Source organism: Ursus maritimus (assembly GCF_017311325.1).
Source record: "Ursus maritimus isolate PB19 chromosome X unlocalized genomic scaffold, ASM1731132v1 scaffold_X1, whole genome shotgun sequence".
NCBI lineage: Eukaryota > Metazoa > Chordata > Mammalia > Carnivora > Ursidae > Ursus > Ursus maritimus.
In genome coordinates this window covers 31,755,847-31,780,543 of record NW_024423319.1, presented here as the reverse complement: position 1 = coordinate 31,780,543, position 24,697 = coordinate 31,755,847, and the positions used below count along the sequence as shown (strand labels likewise).

The 24,697-nt window shown below is 40.0% G+C and overlaps 1 protein-coding gene across 5 annotated transcripts in view; it reads right to left on the bottom strand.

Annotated features, from left to right (window-relative positions):
* The window catches only part of KLHL13 (kelch like family member 13), a 191,656-nt gene that overhangs the window by 52,736 nt on the left and 114,223 nt on the right, over nucleotides 1–24,697 (bottom strand). Inside the window, exon 1 of one of the 5 annotated variants that reach the window (XM_008706952.2) lies at nucleotides 15,220–15,559. The exons of the other annotated variants lie outside the window; for them this stretch is intronic. Coding sequence (XP_008705174.1) covers nucleotides 15,220–15,317 — 98 coding nt within the window. The 5' untranslated portion in view covers nucleotides 15,318–15,559. Of the gene's footprint in view, nucleotides 1–15,219; nucleotides 15,560–24,697 lie in introns of those variants that run through there. 5 annotated transcript variants of the gene reach the window in all.

Below are 24,697 nucleotides of genomic sequence, written 5' to 3'. Positions count from 1 at the left end.
GATGCGGGGCTTGATCCCAGGACCCTGAGATCATGACCTGAGCTGAAATCAAGAGTCAGAAGCTTGATTGAATGAGCCACCCAGGCACCCCTAAGTCAGAATTTTAAATCAGGGGCGCCTAGGTGGCACAACGGTTAAGCGTCTGCCTTCGGCTCAGGGCGTGATCCTGGCGTTATGGGATCGAGCCCCACATCAGGCTCCTCTGCTATGAGCCTGCTTCTTCCTCTCCCACTCCCCCTGCTTGTGTTCCCTCTCTCGCTGGCTGTCTCTATCTCTGTCAAATAAATAAATAAAATATTAAAAAAAAAAGAATTTTAAATCAAAGATAATCAGAGCATTTTCAGACTGTGTGTGTATGTGTTTTGCAGGAGGTAGTTACAAATTGTGAAGGAGTAATGAAGTACTGCCTTGATCTGTTAGAGATAAATTGGAAAGAAGGATATTTAGCAAGAAGAGAGAAGCTTCCCTTCCTTCCTTCCTACAGTCTTTTATTTTTTTGTTTAAAATACTTTTTAAAGATTTTATTTATTTATTTGACAGAGAGAGAGCACAGCAGGGGGAGGGGCAGAGGGAGAGGGAGAAGCAGGCTCCCCGCTGAGCAAGGAGCCCAATGAAGGACCCGATCCGAGGACCCTGGGATCATGACCTGAGCCGAAGGCAGATGCTTAACCGACTGAGCCACCCGGGGGCCCCCCCCCAAAGTCTTTCAAACCAGTGTTTCACGCCCCAATTTATAATTTCTGACTCTCAGAGTATAGGTGAGAAGGAGACAGGGAAGAGTCACCAAGTAGGTAAGGAGAGCAAAGAGTTGAGGTGTTAAATTCTGCCCAGCTGGTAGGAAAATGCGACTCTAAACGCTACTTTCCTCACTCGCGCCATCTACACCAGCTACTTCTTGAAGCGGTAAGTCATTTTAAATCTGTAAGATCTAATCTTTTCATAGATCCCACTTTAATGAGAAAATTGGTTTATTTAAATGTACTCTCAATGGAAACAAATTTGACTACATAGTTCTTAAAGATTTTATTTTATTTTACTAAAGATTTTATTTTTCAAGCAATCCTTACACCCAACACGGGGCTCAAGCTCACAGCCCCAAGATCGAGTTGCAAGCTCCACCAAGAACCTACATTAAGAACCTACATAGTTCTTAATGATCATTTCTGGAAGCTTGGTCAGACAGAAGAAAGTTCAGGAATCCAAGTGTCATGCATTCAAGAGAGCCATAGATAGGATATTTTGGATTCTAGAATAAAATCATTATCATCAAAATATTTCAGTCATCTTTGACTCCTGCTCCTTCCCAATCTCCTACGTCCTGGCAACTGTCAAAGTACTACTGAGTATCTCTCTAGTATGTTCCTATCCTTCACTTCTCTCCACTGTCACTGCCCCTACACCATGCTTCTGGCATCTATTACTTCTTACTTGGATTTGGTTTATTAATATAAAGTACATAGTTGTCACAGCATAGCTACTTCGCATACTGTGACTGTATTTATAACTCTGAAAGTCACTTCCTTGCTCAAAGGTATTCAATGACTCCTCACTACTTCCTGAACAGAAACCAAATCCCACACTCAGGTTCAAGGCTTCTTTGATTAGCCCTTAACCTAACACACATTCCAGCAAATAATCCAAAATAAATATATATTTAATGGTTAGAATATAAATAAAAACCCAAATCTATTCACAAACTATCAATTGTTTTGTTTTAGAGTATGCTGTTTTACATAGTAACAGCTATGCTTTATTTCTATTGTTAACCAAGTAATGTGTAAAACAATTTAATTTTATTTTTAAGATTTTATTTACTTATTTGACAGAGAGGGAACACAAACAGGGGGAGTGGGAGAGCGAGAAGCAGGCTTCCTGCTGAGCAGGGAGCTCGATGTGGGGCTCGATCCCAGGACCCCAGGATCACGACCCAAGCCAAAGGCAGATGCTTAACGACTGAGCCACCCAGGCCCCACAAAACCATTTGTTTTAAACATTTTTATTTTTATAAGATTTTATTTATGTATTTATTTAGAGCACGGGGAGGGGCAGAGGGAGAGGGGGAGAGAGAGAATCTCAAGCAGACTCCATGCGGAACTCGGGAGCCAGACATGGGGCTCGATCTCACAACCCCGAGATCACGACCTGAGCTGAAATCAAGAGTTGGACACTCAACTGACTGAGCCTTTGTTTATTTTTTTCTTTTCATTCCAGGGTAGTTAACGTAGGGTGTTACATTAGTTTCAGGTCTATAATGTAGTAATTCAACAGTTTCATGGATTACTCAGTGCTCATCAAGATAAGTGTACTCTTAATCCCCTTCACCTATTTCACCCATTCCCCTTGCCCACCTTCCCTCCGGTAACCGTCAGTTTGTTCTCTATGGTCAAGCGTCTGTTTCTTGGTTTGTCTCTCTCTTTCTCTTTCCTCTTTTGTTCGTTTGTTTTCTTAAATTCCACACATGAGTGAAATCATATGGTATTTGTTTTTCTCTGATGGATCTATTTCACTTAGCCTAATACTCTGTAGATCCACCCATGTTTTTGCAAATGGCAAGATTTGATTCTTTTTTATGTTTGAATAATATTCGTGTGTGTGTGTGTGTGTCATACTGTCTTTACCCATTCATCCATCAATGGCTGCTCCCATAGTCTGGCTATTGTAAATAATGCTGCAATAAACATAAGGGTGCATGCACACCTTTGAATGAGGGTTTTCACATTCTTTGGGTACATACCCAGTAGTGTGATGACTGGATGGTACAGTATCCTAGTTTTCATTTTTTGAGGACCCTCCACACAGTCCTCCACCTGGCTGCACCACTTTGCACTCCCAGCAACAGCGTACAAGGGTTCCTTTTTCTCCACGTTCTCACCAACACTTGTTTCTTGTGCTTTTCATTTTGGACCTTCTAAATGGTGTGAGGTGATAGCTTATCGTGGTTTTGATTTGCGTTTCCCTGATGATGAGCGATGTTGAGCATCTTTTCATGTGTCTGTTGGCATCTGCATGTCTTCTTTGGAGAAATGTCTGTTCTTTGTGTCTTCTGCCCATTTTTTAATTGGATTATTTGTGTCTTTTTGTCATTGAGTTATTTAAGTTCTTTATGTATTTTGGATACTAACCCTTTATCGGATATGTCATTTGCAAATATCTTCTGCTATTCACTAACGATGCCTTTTAGTTTTGTTGGTTGTTCCCTTTGCTGTGCAGAAGCTTTTTATTTTGATGTAATCCCCAAAATTTATTTTTGCTAGTGTTTCCCTTGCCTCAGGAGACATAGCTAGAATATTTTAAACATTTTTGATAGAAGGAAAATCTATTTAATTTAAATCTAGTATTTGCCAAACCTTTGCAATTAGGCTGAAGTCCTTTTAAGTACAAAACAATTAAGAAGTTAAGCAAATGTGAATGATTTTTTGAATGCTAATTTTAAATTCATGTCTCCTAAGCTCTAGTCAGAGTCCCTGTTTTCCTCGTCTGCCATTCCTTTTTTTTAAATTACACACGCAAAACATGTTATCATTTAAGTGCAAACATTCTAGCTTTAAAACATACATTTGTCTAAAATAGTTTTTTCCGTTATAGTAAAGGATATGTGAACACAAGTCAAATAACTCTTAAGTCTAAGAGTAGTTACAGTCTTGGAACAGATTATAATCTTATTTTCTTTATCAAATTACTATTTGATGACCCATGACTAAAGTATTCTGGTCATTGGTAAATTGCTTCTACTAAAATTACTTTCAGTCTGTGCCAGCATTGTGGTATTTATCAGCAAGCAAGAAACAGAATCAGGATTTTGGATTAGTTTTCTTCATAGGAGAGAAAGGCATAACTTACTCTCTAATAAGACTGTGATATATTAGATTACTACATATATCAAATGAAGAAATTCAACACTCTTAAGTGAAATGATCTGCACAGGGCTACGGACCTAAAGACGACTCTCTCTAAATTCAGTTATCCAACTCAGCATTTATAGAGCAACTGCTATGTGCCAGACACTACACTAGAAGATAGGTGGACAGCCGGCAGGACACTCGCTTGTAAAGAAATCACAGGAAAAGAAATAATTCCTTTCCAAATGGTTAAATGATATAAAAATAATAACAAATTCTCACCATTATCTACTAACGAATACCATGTTGCATAATTCATATAAACCAGGGTAACAAAACCAGTTGCAAACTTTGCTCCCTAGTACAAAAGTGTATCAGTTCATTTATAGCATATAAGGATCAAATAAATAAGATAAATACCATTAACTTTCCTTACTATTGTTTGATTTTTAAAGGTTGTTCGTCCCAGATCACATTGTGTCATTTCGAAAAAAGGCAGTCTCTAATTGCATCTGTCTATATAGTGCAGCACTATGTCTATGAAAAATATTCTGATGATCCAGGTCTTCAGTCTCCTTAAGATCAAAATGTTGGTTCCAATTCCATGAACTTTTGTTTAGCTGTGAATCATTCAGAAATGATTATATAGGGGTGCTTGGGTGGCTCAGTCGGTTAAGCGTCTGCCTTTGGCTCAGGTCATGATCCCAGGGTCCCGGGACAAAGTCCTGCAAGGGGCTCCCTGCTCAGTGGGGAGCCTGCTTATCCCTCTCCCTCTGGCTGCCGCTCCCCCTGCTTGTGCTCTCTCTCTCTGTCAAATAAATAAATCAAATCTTAAAAAGAAATGATTATATACATACCACCTTTGTAGGAAAGTGCTCATAAGGAATGAAAATTGCTTCACTTTGGTGATGCCAAGGGATTGGATAGCCTATTCACAACCGAGAACATCCACATACTTTTCAAAATCCTGTTTCAAATATTTTGTGGGTCCTTCAAACTAAAGCTAGGTCAAACTATGTGTTTGATAAGGAATTACTTAATAATCACTTAATAAGGAATTAAGTGAGTTAATTGCAGACCAGAGAACAGCTCCAATGTAAGCCCACCTATAAAGACAAATCTAGTTGAGGCTTTCATAGTAGACTAGTCTTAAACATTAATTTGTAATACAGTTGATGGAATGGGATAAAATAATAAAAAGGAAATATAAATTAAGAATGGGTTGAATCATCAAATACAACCATGCATGAAGGAAAAGTGATCCAACAGGAATATCACATTCTCTTCCAAGGTATAAAGGTATGACGAGTAATCTGTAAGGTTCCTTCCAGCTCTTGGATGCAAAGAACTCTCCCTAAATATGATAATTACGTTCTTTTTTTTTTTAAAGCAAACTCTACACCCAACGTAGGACTTGAACTCATGACCCCAAGATCAAGACTCGCATGTTCTACCAACCGAACCAGCCAGGCACCCCAATAAGTATGTTCTTTTAAAGATGGCATGGTCTTATCCCACTGATCAGTGAAAAGCACTATATTTTTGAAACCAGAGAAACAAAAAGTGAACACAGAAGATGTTACAGGGCAGGTTGTAGGGGAAAAGAAAAGGTAATTTAGAATTTCTAAAAACACTTGCAGTGAGAGACTTTAACGTGGGAAGGAAAAAGGGGGAGACAGGAGGGACAGAGATATGGCTAAGCACTAATGAAGTCCAGTAGCCCACGAACACCCAACAGAACTTGACCTACAACCTATCATTCTCATGACGTTTCCTTCTCAAATGTTAGTGATGTAAAATATAGTAAGTATCCAAGTCTTTTAAACAAAAAATTCAATCAAGCCCCTATACCTTCCATAATAGAAAGCAGACAGTGTCCAGAGAGTTGAAAATAACCAGTTGAGTCCAGAACATTCCCACACCCACCTCCAAGTTTAGAAATAGCACTTTTGGGGCACCTGGGTGGCTCAGTCGGTTAAGCATCTGCCTTCAGCTCAGGTCATGATCCCAGAGTCCTGGGATGGAGTCCCACATCGGGCTCCCTGCTCAGCCGGGGGCCTGCTTCTCCCTCTGCCCCTCCCCCGCTCTGCGTGCACGCGTGCTCTCTCTTTCTCTGAAATAAATAAATAAAATCTTAAAAAAAAAAAAAAGAAATGGCACTTTTCTGGCCATATTGACTTGCAGGAGAATCCAGTTTAATGCTCAATAACTGAATGGTATAGACAGTCCTCATTTTGTCGTTTTACTGGTCCTATTTCACAGATGTTAACAAAGTAACATCCAAATTTTAGCGTTTTCCTCTGCACTAAGTGCTGAAGGGCATTAGCATGACAACAGTCACATAATTGCATGCCACCACCAGCTAATTTTTTTTAAGCAGGTTCCATGCTAGGCAGGCAGCTTGAACACAGGGACTGAACTCAGGACCCCAAGATTGAGACCTGAGCTGAGATCAAGAGTCGGATGCTTAATCGACTGAGCCCCCAGATGCCCCATGCCAGGTGATTCTGTCGTATCTTTTGAAGAGTTGTTGAAGGTTCTCCCCAACTCCCATTATCTGTATGAATTTCCAGAGACATGTGAGGCCCTTGTAGTTGTTAAATATTATTATTATTTAAAGATTTTATTTATTTATTTGACAGAGATAGAGACAGCCAGCGAGAGAGGGAACACAAGCAGGGGGAGTGGGAGAGGAAGAAGCAGGCTCATAGCGGAGGAGCCTGATGTGGGGCTCGATCCCATAACGCCGGGATCACGCCCTGAGCCGAAGGCAGGCGCTTAACGACTGCGCCACCTAGGCACCCCTAAATATTATTTTCTCATAGCCTTCCTGTTTTATCTAATTCTGAATAGTGCTCCAAATAAAATGAAAAAGTTTTGAGAAAGTGAAAAGGAATGCAGAGGCCCTTTGAAATGTTTTCTTCAATTCATCAATACAATAAAATACAATCAACACCAACCAACCTGTACGATGCACTCATTTTAGAACACTTTAGACAGCTCTAGTATCAATGGAGTAATTTTGAATGTTTCTGCTTGCTCCATAACACTTTACTAAGAAAACAAATTCTATGATTTCTATGATTTTATTCAAAAGGTGGATCCTGGGTGGCTCAGTTGGTTAAGCGTCTGACTCCTGGTTTGGACTCCAGTCGTGATCTCAGGGTCATGAGATCGAGCGCCACTTCGGGCTCTGAGCTCAGCACAGAGTCTGCTTGAGATTCTTGCCCTCCCCTTCTGCTCCTCCCCCCACGCACACGCTCTCAAATAAATAAATAAATACTTTTTTTTAAAGGTGGCACTAATGCTTATTAGCTTTTAAAAGGAGACTCGGACCATGCAAATCATCTCAAAAACAGCTGGTGTTTTAAGAAGCCAAATCAATAATAAAGTTTGAAATGATTAGCATCTTAGTTTTAATTCACATCTGCATTTTATATGTTTGTGTATACTTGCAAAATTGATGTATACATTTGTGCTTATTTTATAGGACTTGAGAGCATAATACAAGTTCTAACAGTAGAACTTGTTTTCATGATACTTTCGATACAACCCCAGATTGTAAGGCTGTGCCTGGAGAATTCTAGTTTTTTTTTTTTTAAGATTTTATTTATTTATTTGTCAGAGAAAGAGAGAGAGAGAGAGCAAGAGAGAGCACAAGCAGGGGAAGCAACAGGCAGAGGGAGAAGCAGGCTCCCCGCTGAGCAAGAAGCTCAATGTGGGGCTCAATCCCCGGACCCTGGGGTCACGACCCGAGCCGAAGACAGATGCCTAACCAACTGAGCCACCCAGGTGCCCTGAGAATTCTACTTTTTAATAAGATTTTTGGGAAATCACTGCTGCAGAGTGTGAAAACTGCTTAGTTATATTTGAATTGGTAGAACGTTCAAGGGCAAAGCCACTGGTGCAGAGATTAACAAATTAAGTAATAAAAATGCACAATTTGTGGCACTACTCCTGTATTCTCCAGGCAGGCCCAATCTTGTCACATGAGTCCTCAGAAGTGGAAGAGGAAGGCAGAAGAGTGGGTCAGGAAAAGATTCATGTGAAAAGGACTTTGGCCATTGTCAGTGTTGAAGATGGTGGAAGGGAGCCACAAGCCAAGACATGCAGCCGCCTCTAGAAGCTGAGATCAACTCTCAGCTCACAGCCAGCAAGAAGACAGGAACCTTGGTGGTCCTACAAAGGCGAAGAACTGAGTTGTGCCAGTGACCCCAATGAGCAGGAAACGGATTCTCCCCTAGAGCCTCTGATGGGAACGCAGCCCTGCCGTCACCTTGATTTTCGGTCAGGGAGACCCATACCAGACTTCTTTTTTAGTGAGGTTTTAAGCCATTAGTTTGCAGTGACTTGTTCTGGCAGCTAGAAAACTAATATAGAGTTCGCTTTGAGTGCGTCCACGCAATTAAGCAATGGGACAATAATGTCCACAAGACAATACTAAACATGCTGACTGGGGAGTACCCTAGGAAAGTACTAAAAAGAGCCTAAGAGCTAGAGCACTGTCCATGGTGGCTGATTACCATGGGGGGAGAATGTGGGGAGCCAATGAAGGTAGACTAGTGGTTCAAGAGAAATAGGAAACAGTGAAGTGAACCCAGACACTCTATCAGCTAAGTAAAGATCATTGCCCCAGTATTTTCCTGCAATTTCACCGCTTGACCGTATGGCCAAGTAAAGCTGACTTCTCCTTACGCCACCACCCAATTCAAAAAAGTTTACCTCATCTATCATACTTCTTTGTTCTTTTGACCCTAGTGAGATACTATTTAATTAATAGCGGGCAGGAAAGTAGCAAAAGTTGATAAAAACAAAATAGCATTAGAGAAGTTAAGAGCTTTGAAATCAAGCAGACCTGAGTTTGAATTCTCACTTCACCTCTTCCTTGCAGTGTGACATTGAGCAAGTTAATTAACCTCTCTGAACCACTGTGCCCTCGGGTGTAAAACAGAGAAGACTCACTCGTACAGAGTGTTTGGAAGGCAGCCTGCAAAGTGCTTGGCATTTTTATAGTAGCACTCAACAAACTGTATTATATTTAGCTCTGTTAAACCAGGACAGTTTTTAAGAATTGCGAACAAATACATTTCACATGAAATGTACAATATTGGTCTTGCAGGCTAGATTCAAGTTTTAAGCACCTGGAGTTCTGAAAGTTGTTTTTATTTACCTTTTTCTTAGGGAAGGATAAGTTATTGCTTTTCACTATTGAACCATATCCTAAGAAGTACTCTCCAAGAAGGTAGAGATGCCCTTATCTTAGCATACCATAAATGTGGCAATGTTGGATAAAAGCAACATATATCCTCATCATGGGAAGTCACAACAGTGAAAATATTTTACTATAACTGAAAACAAAATATAATTTTATTTTTCACTAAGAGGACACCCTACAGACCAGGATCAAGTTATTACTGCTTGAAAGGTAAAATATGTACACTTATGCCCTAGAAAGCACCTACACCCTGTCCAACTTAAAGGATGGTATTCTGTTCCTCTTGTTTAAAAAGGTTACTATCAACTTTAGACATAAATTGGTTCACTCTCCATCCTATGTAATATGCACTTTAAAATCTGGTATCTATTTTCGGGGAACCTGGCTGGCTCGGTCAGTAGAGCACGCGATTCTTGATCTCAGCGTTGTAAGTTTGAGCCCCACGTTGGGTGTAGAAGTTACTTCAAAATAAAATCTTTAAAAGAAAATTAAATCATATCTTCATATTTAGTTTAGACACATTTCTCTTCTATAGTGTTTTCATCCCTATTAAATCCATTATCAATACTGAAAGTACAGTAAACAAAAATTAACCTGATTATCTGGGATCAGAATTTTCATACCAGTAAAATAAATTAAGCAATTTAATTGTTCGTGAATAAAGACAGGATGGAAGAACAGTTACTTTGAATGACTGCAAGGACTACACCCCTAAGACCCAGCAGAGTTATGCCTGGCACATAGTAGAAATTGGGTAATTCTGAATATTATCAAGTCAATATACAAGGTGAGTGAAAAAGAGCTGAGCACCTTCAAAAATAGATTACTCAGCAACTTCTTTATGTACAGATTCCCCAAGAATCGCACACTGACACCACCTCTTTCTCACAGTCTTGAGGAAATAAAGCAATATTCTCCGGCTGCCATTTCAATTCAAAATACCATCATGCACAGCGCTTCTAATTCTTGACTCTTTAACCACAAGTTAAAGTCATTAACACACATTCTTGCCTACCTCTTTCTTTCCCCTCCCCCTAACTTGGCCCAACTTAGCTTCTCATCTAAATATTCTAACTTTCAAGCAGAATGTCTGGAATCCTTAGAATTCTTAGTAACTCCAGACTTCCCTGTGAGGATAGAAGAGATTTGCATTTCTGCCTCTTCCCTACGGGGCAAGTGTTTTGAGGGGTACTCGGAAGTCACATTAAAGTAGAAAGAAAAAAACAATGACTCTAGAGAAACTCTTGACAAGGAAAATTCTTGGAAATTTCTGAAAGCATCGGAAATACTAGCTTTCGGTCTTGCAAGTTTCTTTTGTGTGGCATTCTTCAGTAACACTAAATGGTTTCAAGAGATCTTTTAAAACACACACACAATTGGCTTTAAGACAAGATTCTAACTTTCCTTGCACATGCCAGGCAGGCTTCCCCGGACTAAAAATTCTGAAGTAGTGAAAAGAATCCACACTGACTAGGAGGGGCAAGCCATCCGGTCGTGAACCTCTGGAAAGGAAGTTTGTAAACTCGGAATTCACTACGGAACAGTGTGAATCCTGTGATGAAAAATGATATAATCCCAGGCTCTAAGACAAGCAGAACGTCTGTATAAAAGGAGAAAAGTGTCTTCTAGTCGGACCGCATAGGGAGCGCTGCACTCAGATGTAGTATAAAGATTAACGTGAAAAAAACGGGCCAGGTGAGGACAACCAGCAGAGTGAAGGGTCTAAAACATGTTATACAAGCAAGGGTTAAAGAAAGAGATTTCCAGGCTTGTATGTAGTACAGAAAATAGAGATTTTTCTATATAGCTCACTCTAAAAAGCTACACGAGGATCTAGAGATAAAAGACTTAGAAAAGATTTTGCTCAATGCAAGGAAGAGCTGTCCACACGTGGGAGGTGCTGCCTTGGTGAGGTAGTGAGCTCTCTGTTACTGACAGTGATCAAGGAGAATGTGTATTACCACCTTTCAGAGGTGTCACAGAAAGGATATCCGCTTTAAAGGGGGTTTGGATTCTCTAAATGTCCTCTAAGGTCACCTTTATCTCTATGGTTTTCCATTAATATGTGTTAAGCCAGCCCTTCTGTGAGCTCAGACAATAGACATTCCCCAAGAACATGCCACTGAAGTTACACACTCACACTAAATTGTTCTTAGGCCTTGTTTATGCTATTTCTCCACGTAATTTTGTTAGAGTGAGCATGTAGCAAAAACAAATTAAGCAGACAGAAATAGAAGTTTATGTATGTGGTAACTGTGAAAGTAGCTACATATATTCTTTTCTAATTTGAGATGATCAATTTCAGAAGTATTTTGCCAAATAAACGATTTCTAAAACCACGAGGTTTTGTTGTAATCACTAGATTAGAAAAAAAGACAACCTTAAGGAATAGAAAACGTGTCAAATTTTGAAAATGCCTATTTGTATTTGCTCTCTTTTTTGAATCACCCATAAACAAGGGATACAATCTGCACAGTCTTATCTCAGGAAATCCAGATACTGAATTTTAATGATACAATGATAGAAAACAATTGCTATAAAATACTCTGCTGTTGATATTTACCTACAAACTCTATTTTACATATTAAACAAAATAACCTTAAACAGGAAGCTGACCGAAGGCAAGCGCGTTAGCTTAAGGGGCAGAAGTCTAATTCACTAACACTCATTCTACGCTCATTGTCTTCTAGCTTGAGAAAGGTAAAATTTCAAAGGAAAACATCCCACCGTGTCTGTCTTGCTAGAAAATTCACTGTTACATTGCACTGGCTAATTCCTACCCATTGTCCTCCTCTTTATTGCCACACCATTGTTATCAAAACTTACAGCTTGTAAAATAAAAGATAAAAGGATTGCTAATGCTAATCCTCTTCTATTTCAGCGTGCCCTTAGAAACCAACAATACATTAACCCTATAACATTAGCCTGAAGGAACCCTTTGCTGTTTTAAAACAATGAATACCAAAATACCAGAAAACCACTTAGATGTGACTGCCCTTTCAGCTTTATTAATTTAGGCAAAAGGACAGGTTAATTTATATGGTTCACACCTGTCAGGAACGGAGTCTTTACTAATTCAGTTTACACTGACCAGGAGATCCTCCCTCAGGCTGAGGCTGAACTTCAACCTACTGTAGAACAGAGTGTAACAAACGCGTCACTCAGATTTCTGTCAAGACGTCTGGTCCCTTTAGAATTCCACATGGATGGCACACCACCCTGCAAGGGTTCAAAACGGAAGCTGATGGAAGACTCCATCTACCCAGTAAAGACTAAGCATTTGGTATCCAAGCTGCCTGAAGGTCAAAGGATTTTTTTCCTAAATCTTTTGTCTTTAGGGTACTCCCACTATTCCGGAATCATAGGAAAACACAATTTGAAGAGCGCTTTATGCTATATAAGAGACGATCTTCCTTCATATTGTCATCAACATTGTCCTTACCATCAATCAGTCTTGAATATACAAAGAGGTGGCACCTCTCATTCACGCTTTACACAAGCAGAAAGAAGGCAAACTTGGCTTTGAAATCCACAAGGGAGAAATTGCCTTTCTGTTCAGTGTTTGCAGTAAGTGAAAAGTTGTCTGTTGTACCTTTCACGGGAGTAGCAGGCACTGCCCTACCTCCAGCCTCAATAAGGGAGCTCCAGCCAAGCAGCACCTACACTGGGCTGAGAACGAGACCATAAGGAGCCTTTATATTTTTTCCATACTTGCTCAATTACTACAGCACGTTCTTACTACAGCCCCAAAGATTTTTTATTGAAATTTCAGCCTTTAAAAAATGACCCAAATCTTCGATAAAAACCAAAGAATGTGTTATTTGACAAATCACAATAAATAGTGACACAACATTACAATACTGATGTGACTCCAGCAAACATACAAAAAGATGTTTCTCTTAACCGTCAATTCTATATTCCAGATAATATTGTAAAGGTTTAGATATCATTTTACGGATAAACTCTGAAATATCACAGTGGACCAAAAAGTCAGAATTAAACTATTCCCTTTCAAGGCAAAGACTTTAGACCCAAAGGCCCAAATAACCACTGAACCTGCGTTTGCCAGCCCAGCAACTGTGAGAACAAACGTAATGTTACTTGACCCAGTTTACTAACTTAGTCTTCGTAATTTTGGAGAGCAAAAATTCCGCTCAACTTCAGCATCATTTTGTGTGCAGAAGTGTTGTGGAATATAGAAAAACTCTGATGAGAACAACATGTTATGCATGATATTTTTATTTCTGGCCAAGTAAGACAATGAACTTCAACCTGAAGCAGTCAAAAACTAAGTCCATGTATTTAGAAACCTGAGTTAAATTCCCCAAGCTAGTCTTTTCCTATATTTAACATATTTTCCCTGTGTATATTTACACGATACTTAAAACCCCACATTAATTTATTTTGATGACGAAAAATAAGTTAAGGCCAATTTAATAACTTAGACTGTCACAATCTCAAAATGGTATAAGCTAACGCTAGCTAGCCCATCAGATTCCTCTGTGTACTACCCACAATCAACACATGCAGGGTCTGTGGTATTTTCCAGCTTCTACCATCCAAATCAATTCACTCATATCGTCAGGTCAAAGAGGTGAGTACTTAAAAGGCAGAAAGTGATTCATTACAGATGCTGTATTAAACTGTATCTGAGCCTGTGGCTAGCAGGAATTAATACAATATACATTTTTTTTAACCATCTCTACAAATTGAGCAGCTAGAGGAGCTATGATCTGGATCCTCTGTATGGTAAAATATAGGAGGAATACCAGACTCATTAATGGGCATTATTAATTGTACCCTACTACTGATTTCAAGTTCTGGGGTGTGTATGTTTGTTTTGTTTTTACAGTGAAGTTGCTTTTGGTAAATCTTTGCTCATTTCTCACCAGCTAGGATTCATAAAGTCAAATGACTTGGAGGAGCTCCATTAACTTGTCACCTCCATTAACTTGTCACCTCCATTAATTTGTGCTTTTGACAAATTCAGCTTTTGAGAAACAAATATAGCTGATCTTTTTTTTCCCCTTTCTTTTACAAATCGAACTTAAAATTTTCACTTTATAGGAAAAGTCAAACAAGCAAACAGATAAAATCACCTGAATGTCCTCATTTTTCAACGCTTTCTAGGGAACTGCTTCCTTTGGCCACTCACTGGCTTTCTAAACACAATTAACCTAAAGCAGGAAGAATTTCCCACAGCTTTCCTACTGAAACAATATTGTAAAGGAAATACAGTTAAAACAGGCTTCTACTCAAAAGCTTTTCTTGTGCTAATATTTCAAAAATTGAAAAAAAAAAAAGTCCAGCTTTCCCTCAGCTTTCCCCTACTGAAAGGGGGAAAAAGGGGGGGGGAATCACAGACAATATTTCAAAAGAAGACTTTATTATATCTCCTGGATTTTGTTTCTAAGGCAACAGTTCGCAAATTTAAAAACTCAGATTTTCAAAAAATTCTAGTAAGACTTCCCAATATATTTTAGTATATATTTACTTAAAATAAATGTCTAAAACAGGCATTTGTAGAACAAGCTTTTCAACTCCATGTATGTATGTAACTATTGACAGAACTAGAACTTGCACAAATTTGAACTTACACTTCAGAACCTGAATTATACAACTGGGAAAGATAGAACATCAAACTTATTAACATTCATACACAACTCAAGTATAAAAGTCCTGGTTAAAAGGCTCATTTTCTGATCAATGCATTGACTCCGAATGTTTCCAATTCATACAAAAATTACAGAGAGCATTTCCCTACTTAACACCACACCAGCATCAGTCACCAGCAGTGTTCTGTGCCACCACACAAAAGAAGTCATCTTCAATATTTCAGACATACAAAAATCCAAAACAAAATCCAAGCGCTGTAAAAGATTCAAGTCTATCCTTAGGCAATTCCTTAGGTATACCTTTAGGCTTGTGTATTAGTAATCCAATGACCATTAAGCGCGTCAAATGAAAATAAACATCCACTCTCAGGACAAGCAACCGAAGGTAAAATGTGGGCATGCCAATATATTTCATTATAAGCCAGCTTGGGGTTTTTACTCTTGTGGATTTGGGGATGCTGCTGTTTGGGATTTTTTTTTTACCCCCTTTTGCCACAAGGTTGATTCAGGAATGAAACCCCACTTTAATATCCTATTTTCTCTCACTTACATGTATGCTGGAGAAAGTGGAGTTGACCTGGATGTTTTAAGCACAGGAACTGGGAATTTCCAGATAGCAGGAGAGCTCGTTTTCCATTTCAATGGCATGTTGTCACCACGGTACTACAATAACAGTAAACAGCGTTTCCATAACAGACTACCACCTAGGACTTCCATTCCACACTGTCCCGACACAGCAGCGGCTGCCGCGGAGAACATGCAAGCGAACTGCCAATGCCCTTAACACCGAAGCCTCCAATCTGTAAAATAGGGCTGCAAGGCACCTCCTTTAAATCCTCCTGTCCCCTAAAGCAAGAGGATGATTCTATCGTTCTAACTCAACAATAGTGCCACCTCGTTAGGAAAGCGCTGACTGCAGTATTTTTTTTTTTTTAAGACTGCACCATGCACACCACACAATGCAGCTTTATTTAATAAAAGCGGCTGGGATTTTATTTTGTTGTCGTCGTCGTCGGTTTAAGCTGGCATTACCATTGTTCAACCTTAACAGGGATACTGCAGCGCTGTACTCGATTCTGCACCTATTAACCTGATTTCTGACCAATAGTAGCAGGAAAGAAAAAATAGATGGGTTTCATATGAAAATGAAACAACATACCTACTCAGAATACACTTGTCATCCTCTGAACATTCTTCTTTTGAGCTGCAACAATACAAATGGGATATAAACCTCAGCATAGCCTTAGGCCACAGCTAATAGAGATCAGTGACTAAATTCAGCAGCCCGCTTTCCTCCTGTGCAAGCTCTGGCCACACAATACAAGAATGCCATTATGAGAAAAGCCCGTTTAAAAAATGCCAGTCTGTTTCCCCGTTAGAAGAAGGCAAAATGTAAGAACAAATATAAACTGCTGCAGAACTCTGCACGCTCTTCTAGTGGCTTCTGATTCAAGTTGCTCTCCTTTCCCTATTCTTATTTCCAAGCGGGGATGAGCAGGATCTCACCCATTGACAACATGCTGTGGTAACACGAATACCACTCAGTCTTCTGCAGCGGAGAAGTTCAGAGTAGCGGGCTCTTAATAGCAGTCCTCGGAGGGACGCTATCAACAATCTAATTCAGTGCTGCCCTCCCCTTCGTCTCTCCCCCTTTCCCCTCCCGTCCGGCCCCCCCTCCCTCCTCCCCCCACCCCCCAACAGCTCACAAATTGCCTAGAGGAGAGACCAATGCTGCTGGCCAAGCAGGTGTCCAGCAGGGACCATTCCAAAGCCCAGCAGCGGGTCCGGTAACCTCTAGGGGTTAGCGACTGACAAGGAGATTGAAAAATTCAAGCTGCTGTCAAAGGCAACTGGAGGTATTTCATGAAAAGCAGTGGCAAATCTATGGTTCATCCGTATCGTTTTAAAATACTGCCAGAAAACAGCCTTTGTAAGGACCCCGAAAGTGACTGGGTGTTTTAAGTTTCTGTTTAAAGCACCAAACTCACACGTTTTCTACACAATTCTGAGAAGTGCAAACAGGAGAGGGTGGTATTATGCTGAACTCTTTATTTACGGGCTGAAGAATTTTACCTCTGAGGTCGGCTAGTCGCCATCACTAAGCACCCACCTCCATAGCACCCTTCTACATCTGCCTAAAAACAGAATTACCCTGCCTTCGTCAGCGCAATCTTCATAAAAGCAGACTCCCTCCACACGGAAGCCACTACCTTCCAAAAAAAAAAGAAAAGAAAAAAAAAGCACCGCAGTGACAAACAGCTCATATTTACTCTCAGGTCTGTCTGCAAACAATAAACTTGTGCTTCTAACTTCAGTAGCTGGCTTTCAGATACTCCTTTCCAAATCATTCCTAGTTTTTAAAAGACTGAGATTTAGTCCCTTACGAGGTTTCTCATTTGTATTCAAAAAGCACAGATGAATGTTACCATAGGAAGCAACCACCTTCAAAAATCCCACAATATGGGATTTAACATACCAGAAATACCGTGTGAAAGCAGCTCCAGGTAATCACAAATGCCTTCCTTTAAGATACACGTCAATATTCAGGCAACGAGTATTTTCCTATGAAACCCACCCATACATGTAAATGCGGTGTATACACACGCCACGTGCATACACACAACTATGGAGAGAAAGCTTATTTTGAAAGATTGACCAGTAATGCATAAACTTTATTAAATAGAAGGTAGATGTCAGCCATCACTAACTCACAAATAATTTTTATTCAATCGACCCTACGCAAGCACCTCCCAAAAACTCAGGCAAGGAACTTAAAAAGTTCAATTATATTTCTCTTTTTAGTACTCATATGCAAAACTCTCTCATAAAAATCTTCAAAGGAATCAGAGAAAGGAGTATTTAAGGTTAAAAAAAAAAGCACCACAAATACAAATAAATCATAGTCAACATTTTACATTAGAAGGCTTTATGAAATAACTCTTAATAGTTACGGAGCAAAAAGGTCCCAGGTACAACAATCAGCAGTGCCAACTTGTTGGAAAGCCCCAGAATAAAACACACACACACATACACACACACACACACACACACACACGCACTCATCAAGCAAGCTTGGAATGTCCCATTTCAAAAACAGGAAGCATTCTCAAACATTTACAAATATAAAACATAAAGCAGCTATAAATCAGCTGTGTGTACCAAGGAGGTGATGTTTCAGAAGGAAATGCAACCACTTTCCAGCTTATGAAAATATTACAAAGCAGTAATAGCAAATACAACCTCTGAGAACAAAGACCCCCAAACCTACATAAAAACATGGCTAGTAAAGTGTTTCAAGCAGTCTATAAAGTCAACTCAACATTTATGAGTGGGATATAGGGGAAACGTGGAGTTTTCAAAATCTCCCAGGGGGTATCCCCCACAAACAGGTGAAGATAACATCACTGCAAAGGGTCTCCAGTTACTATTCTTCGTGAACAATCAACTTATTCAAAAAAGCCACATAATCTTTGTCTAACCTCAGGCTCCAAAGAAATCAACCAGTAGCACCAAATCATCTCTGTCAATCGTCTGTCTAGATTTCTCTGAGACTTAATGTTTACAACCTGTTTTGGGGGCCCTCTGACAATCGTCATATTTGCCCAAAGTGAAAAGGAAATAAGACTGCTTTCCCTCCACACCACCCTCAGCACTGGTAAAGACCCCAAAACCCTAAAAGCTTACATCTGATGATGAACATTTATTTCTATTCAGTTCTCCTACTTTAATAAATTGCTAGGAGTCATTTTTAATTACCTCTCATGAGCAAACAACTAATATGCCAAAGGCTTTAAAAATAATTCCTTTAAGTAGAAATATGGTCCACGAAATCTACTTTACACTATTAATTTGCTTAACAACAACGTTCTTTATACATCATTTACAAATAAACTTGAGCCAGGTAAAATCACCGCAATTACAAATTAGCAGGGTCCAAATTAATCAGATTTTACTACCCTGACGGCGACTCCAGCAGCAACTACTGAGTGTAATTACCATTACATTCTGGAACTGAAAACGTTTTCACCTACAGAGTGAAAGGGAGAAAATGATTAAATGTGTATTTTAAATAGAATTTTATGCAGGCTCAGTGTCCCACTGCTTTAATATTTAGGCTGGGAAATGTCAAAAACCCTCGTTGACTTCATAAGAAACACTGATTTCATTTACAGAACACTTGGTTTCTATTAGGGACAGAAAGACAACATACACAAAAGCTCTTCAAAGCATTTGAGGAACATTAACTGATCACTTGAAAATACCTGTGAAATGCGTCTTTCAGAGATGTCATAAACAAAGGACGATGCTGGGACTTGGCCAAGGCCACAAAAAGAGGCATCCTTGGCCAAATCGTACAATGCGGAATTCCCTGGTTCCCAAATGTAGAAAGAGGAGATATTTTATAACTTCTAGAATTCTTACAAATCATCTTGCTCAGTGGCTTCATTGTACAGATGAAAAGAACTGAAGCCCAGAGATGTGAACTTGCCCAATGTCACCCTGCTAGCTAGCAGCGGGACTGGAACTAGGAATCAGGTTTCCATCTGCTAGTACGTGACTTCCACTCTAGAATCCCTACTGTCCCTCCTTCTCCATGAGACCTTTCCTGTAGATGTGTGTTTCTCTGTGACATGAACCACATTCTGTAATTACCTCCATGTATTCTAAAGAAACAAGAATTACCAAGAGCTATTTATTCCTCCAATAATATGTACGCTCAAAGACAGAAGTGGGGGGCAAACACCAAAAATACAAAAGTGTGTGCAAAGACCACTTGCAAAATCTTCATTTCAGAAGGTGTTTAAGTATGATGAGGGAGAAAAAGGTAAGTAAGAATTAAGCCAGTCATAGTATAGGAGAGACGTGAAATATACGGCTAGGAGTGGGAGTTTTTTTTCTAAACATAAATGTTTCTAAATAACTTTACAGAGGAGAATTTAACTCACTGGCTGACAGTGACGGTTCTTTCATCCCACCACCCCATGAAATGAACTGACTGATATGTCACCTATCTGAACTCTCTCTCCATATTTTCCTGATATTCCCTTCTTCTTGCAAGTTTTGGTGAATCCTGTGATCGGTGCAACTAGAGGCTGATAGCATTGACCACAGTTCGCGTGAGCGCGCACTGTGTAATCTTCTCTTCAGTCCTGACAATGTCTCCTCAGACTAATCTGGAATATCCATGTTATTCGTGTTGCTCAGACAAGACTGTAGATCAGCCAAACTGTGTGCTCCGTTATGTTCTACCAATCAGTAAGAGTATTTGGGTGGCGACCAAGTAGGGCTGTTAAACCTTTTAAAGCACACAAAAACTTGACTTCTGCACAACACAGCAAAATTCCTAATACATTCAGGGCTCCTTATTACAGAAAACAGAACTGTTCACATGAATGGCTACATATACGTGTGTGTGTATGTGTGTGTGCGCGCACACACGTGCATCTCCTTTATTTGTTTCAGGAAACTGACTATCAACGACATTAAAACATTTTTACTAGATACTCAGATATGTAGCCTTGCTAAAATCAAAATGGAAAATCCCAGATGTCTCTCAAAGATGACTACACGGGAAAGTCATAATCTCATCTTTTATAAGTACCCTTCTCACATGTCAATTTCCTTAGCAGAGCCGCGTGGGTCCTTTCAGTCCCACAAAGGATTTACATCTCTGGCTACGTCTTGGACTAATACGGTACCTGTTTCTTTCTTCACAATACAAACAAGTACACAAACACAACTGTGCGGGCGCACACTCGTGCATGTACATGCGTACAGAACTCCTCCGTGCTGGCAGGAGTGAAGCGAAGGGAAGCACTCTTCCCATCTCTAACATTTCCAAAAGAGAGGAAGGATACTGAATTTTGGGGGGAGGAGGGATAGAACAGCAGTAAGAGGGGCTGGTGGGCTGGCAAGCCAGGAAACACAGGAAAAGGGACAAAAGGAGGAAAACAGAAAGGGCGAGGAGGGGAATGACGGGACGGAAGAAGAATGAAGTGCCGGAATGGGCGTGATTCCGGTATGCGACACCTTTTGTCATTGGGGGTCAGATGGGTGAGGTTCTGGGGCTAAGACAGGAGTTGGGGTAGGAGAGCAAATCCAGAGGGACTGAACAAGTGACAAGAAAGTCCTGACTGTTGGGGTACCAATGACCCACAGCTTCTAACGATGCTTCCTCTCTCACTACAGCTGAAAACAGCATTAGCACTGAATGAGAAATTTAGAAGTTCTTGCCCTTCCTTCTTTCTTTTGTTTTCTGGAGTATCTACATTCTAGTAAAATCTGTAAGCTTTTTTTGTTCTTGGCTACCCCTGGATGCCTCATTCGTATATGATTCCCAAATCCACATGCCCAAGTGAGTCTTTATACAACTCTGACGTGCGCAAACTAAATTAATCCTTAAATATTCCCATCTATTAAAAACTACCCTAGGGTGGCTCAGTCGGTTACGTACCCAGTTCTTGATTGTTCTCAGGGTCCTGAGATTGAACCCTGCACTCGGCTCCATGCTGGGTGTGGAGCCTGTTTAAGAGTCTCTCTCTCGCCCTCTCCCCCTCCTCCTCCCCCGCCCCTCCCCCATCACGTGCACAGGCATTCTCTCTCTCTCTCTCTAAAAATAAACAAACAAAAAAACTGCCTTAAACTCCAAACCAAAGTGCTTGTATGTGTTGGGAGTGGCGGTGGTAGAAAAAAAATGACTTTTAAATATTTAATATTTGCATAGCTGGATTTGTATTAACATTGTCAAACTTCGAAAACAGCAACTTAGTGAGGCAGTTTATCACCAAGTAGAGATAATGTATCTAGTGTTCCAAAAAGAGGCCATGTTTTAGCGCACCCTGTGTTCCCACCATGGGACTTTATCGACCTGAGACGCCATCCCCAAATTCCTGCTCCACCTTCAAGAAGGAATCCCTGAGTCTTTGTACATCTTCGTAACTGAGCACCACCCCCGGCATACTGGAAGGCACCCAATAAATATTTGCTGGGTAAACTGAAAGAGAAGTTTATAAGCAGAGGGGTGATTAAGCAAGAACTGGGTATCGAAGCCAGGATATATCCTGGAAGGATTTTTAAGTATTATCAATTCTGCTATGACTAAAAAGCAGAGTATAGGTAAAAAGAATATTCATCTGTTCATTGGAGAATTTAAGGCTATGAATTCCTTAAAATGAAAGAAAAATTAAATATACACATTATCTTGTTAAAAATAAGTATATGTTGAAGAAACTCACCCAGAATACAAGCTTTTTTTAAAATGAAATAAACGCATCACTTATAGTGATGGTGGATTGCTCCAGTGAAAAATCCTCGCTCTCATCTCGAATAATAATAATGTATCTGTTTAGTTGTCTCTCAGCAAATTCCTAAGTATCCCTTTAAATTACCATGGGTAAATAAAACAGCCAGACCATCATTAGATTTTCTGATGTGTTTGTACATTAAACCTGCAAACTTATCAAAACAAAAAGCCATTAAAAATGTACCATGTTGGGGGGCCTGGCTGGCCCAGTCGGTGGAGCAATGTGACTCTTGATCTCAGAGCCATGAGTTCAGGCCCCGTGTTGGGTGTAGAGCTTACTTAAAAAAATTTTTGTTAAGTGAAATATTATCTTCCCATTAGCTAGCATATATTCATTCATTTCTTATTCAGCTTGATCTAAGTCACAGACACTGTTAAGCATTTTTATGAGTCTTCTACCACCAGGTCTGGACACGTTATTTAAATTCCTATGATGCTGTTCAGTCAGTAAACAAAAATATTTATGTTTGGGAATTTCCAGAATTACCAATTTTTGAGATTCCGATCTGTAAAGCACAGAACAACATAACTTATATTCCAAAAAGGGTGAAGAGGCAGCAAGACTGAGCTTAAGCTGATACTCTAAACAGGGAACAAGCATTAGCAAATTCATTAGGGCCATGTTTTCCCATCTGTCGACTAAAATACGTTTGTTTCAACTGAGGACTTCCTCCTCTATTAGCCATTACCGACAGTGCGAGATTGACTCCTTGAACTTCACAAATACCAAAATCAATCAACTTGCTATGCCTAGCCCAAAGCCTATAAAAAAGAGGTGCCTGCTGAATTAGTTCGATCATCAATAAGTACTAAAAACTTAGGACTTTGCTAGATGTTACAAGCTTACAGAAGAACACATGTTCCCTGGCCACAAATCTCTGGCAATCTAATCAGGCAGACTGCATATTCCCATCTGGAACATGAATGGCTAAGCATAAATATATTGCTACTGAAAAGCCTTGACTATCCAGAACCCTGGATAAGCCTAGTTTATTAGCCAATTTTTAAAAATTAACTTCAGGGGTGCCTGGGTGGCTCAGTCGGTGAAGCGTCTGTCTTCGGCTCAGGTCATGATCCCAGGGTCCTGGGATCGAGCCCCGCATCAGGCTCCCTGCTCAGCGGGGAGTCTGCTTCTCCCTCTGCCTGCTGCTCCCCCTGCTTATGCTCTCTCTGACAAATAAATAAATAAAATCTTAAAAAAATAAAAATTAATCTCAATTTTAAAATAACAGGAATGGACTAACTCTTCAAATATCAAAACTTCCTTATTTTTCACCTTTTGGGAGAAATCTTTTAGCTCTTTACATTCTTCAAGTCTAAAATGGACACAAGTCTTTTAAAACCACTTCATAGACACCATAAAGCACAAGAGCTACTGTGATAATGCCTCGGGTGTAGATACAGCAACATGTGCCCACAACACCTGTCACTCCTCACCCTCACCTGACTCTGGCCCCGGTGTATACTTAGACATGAAACACGGACACTGCGCAGAGAGAAGTGGCTCTTTTCTTTACAAGAGAAAAGTCCTACACCTTGAAGGCAAGATAGTCTCAAACTTTAGTATGCCTGGGGTGAATATTTTAAATGCGGAAGTCTGAATGTGGGGGCTAGGAACCTGGATTTTAAACAAGTACTCCAGTTGATTTTCATGCCTGGTCTACTGAACTTGGAGAAACACTGCTTTAAAGTCAAGGTCGCTAACGCCCACTCAAGATAGCCCCAGCTATGGCGAGGCTGTTTTCTCTCTCAGTCACCAGCCTTCCTCAACATATCCTCGTCGGCTGCCCACCACTCATTGTCAGTCTGCACTGTCCAGGGCCATTTATCTTGCCCTCCCCATTCTAGATCCTTCCAGGTCTGGGAGAGGCTGACAGCAAGGTCTCCAGCTGGCTGACAGAGAGGCACAGAGGCCGACCCACAGACACCTCTGAAGAGGGGAATTGTGAAATCCCAGCAATTCGGAAACCAAGGTGGTGTACATTATAGAGATTGTTCAATACCACGTAAAAGTTAAAAAACTTGTCTCCAACTTTTCCGATGAGGAAGGATGGGGTAGAGGACAGAGGTAGGCACCTGTGGTCTGGTTGCAGCTCTCCCACTAATCAGCTTTGTGGCTTCCTGAGTTATCCCCCCTCATCTGTAAAATAGGGAAGAGGCCCCCTTTCTTTGCCCTGCTCATAGCAATATTCTGAAAAGCAACTGAACTTGTGTTTGAGAAAGCCCACTGGAAAACACAAAGCACAATACAAGGATGTATGGTATTTCTGTAACGGAATAATTTATCATTTTTTCAGCTTAATAAACACCGTAACCTAGACATTATTGAACGTTTCCTTGATGACTGAACGTCTTCTAGTATCTCAGGGTCTTTTTGTGACGAAAATAAATTCTCACTGACAAAAAGGTAGAGGAAAATGCAGACCCTTGGACATACCCTGGAGTTGATTTTTTGAATATATCCTTGAAATCGGCTTGTTTTAAAGACAATTGCCTCCGTCTCCTGAAAGTGGAGTGCAAAAAAAAAAAAAAAAAATCTGGTTAATGGTGGCTTTACTGTATTTAGTTCGGATTTTTCAAAGCATGCTCTGCAGATATTTTAGCTGTATGTTAATAAACCACGTTTCTTAAATCCTGAACAGCTAATACCACACAGAACAATTTTTAAACATGTAAATTAACTGTAAAAAAAAACTGAACAAGAAAGCCATAAGATTCTATTTGT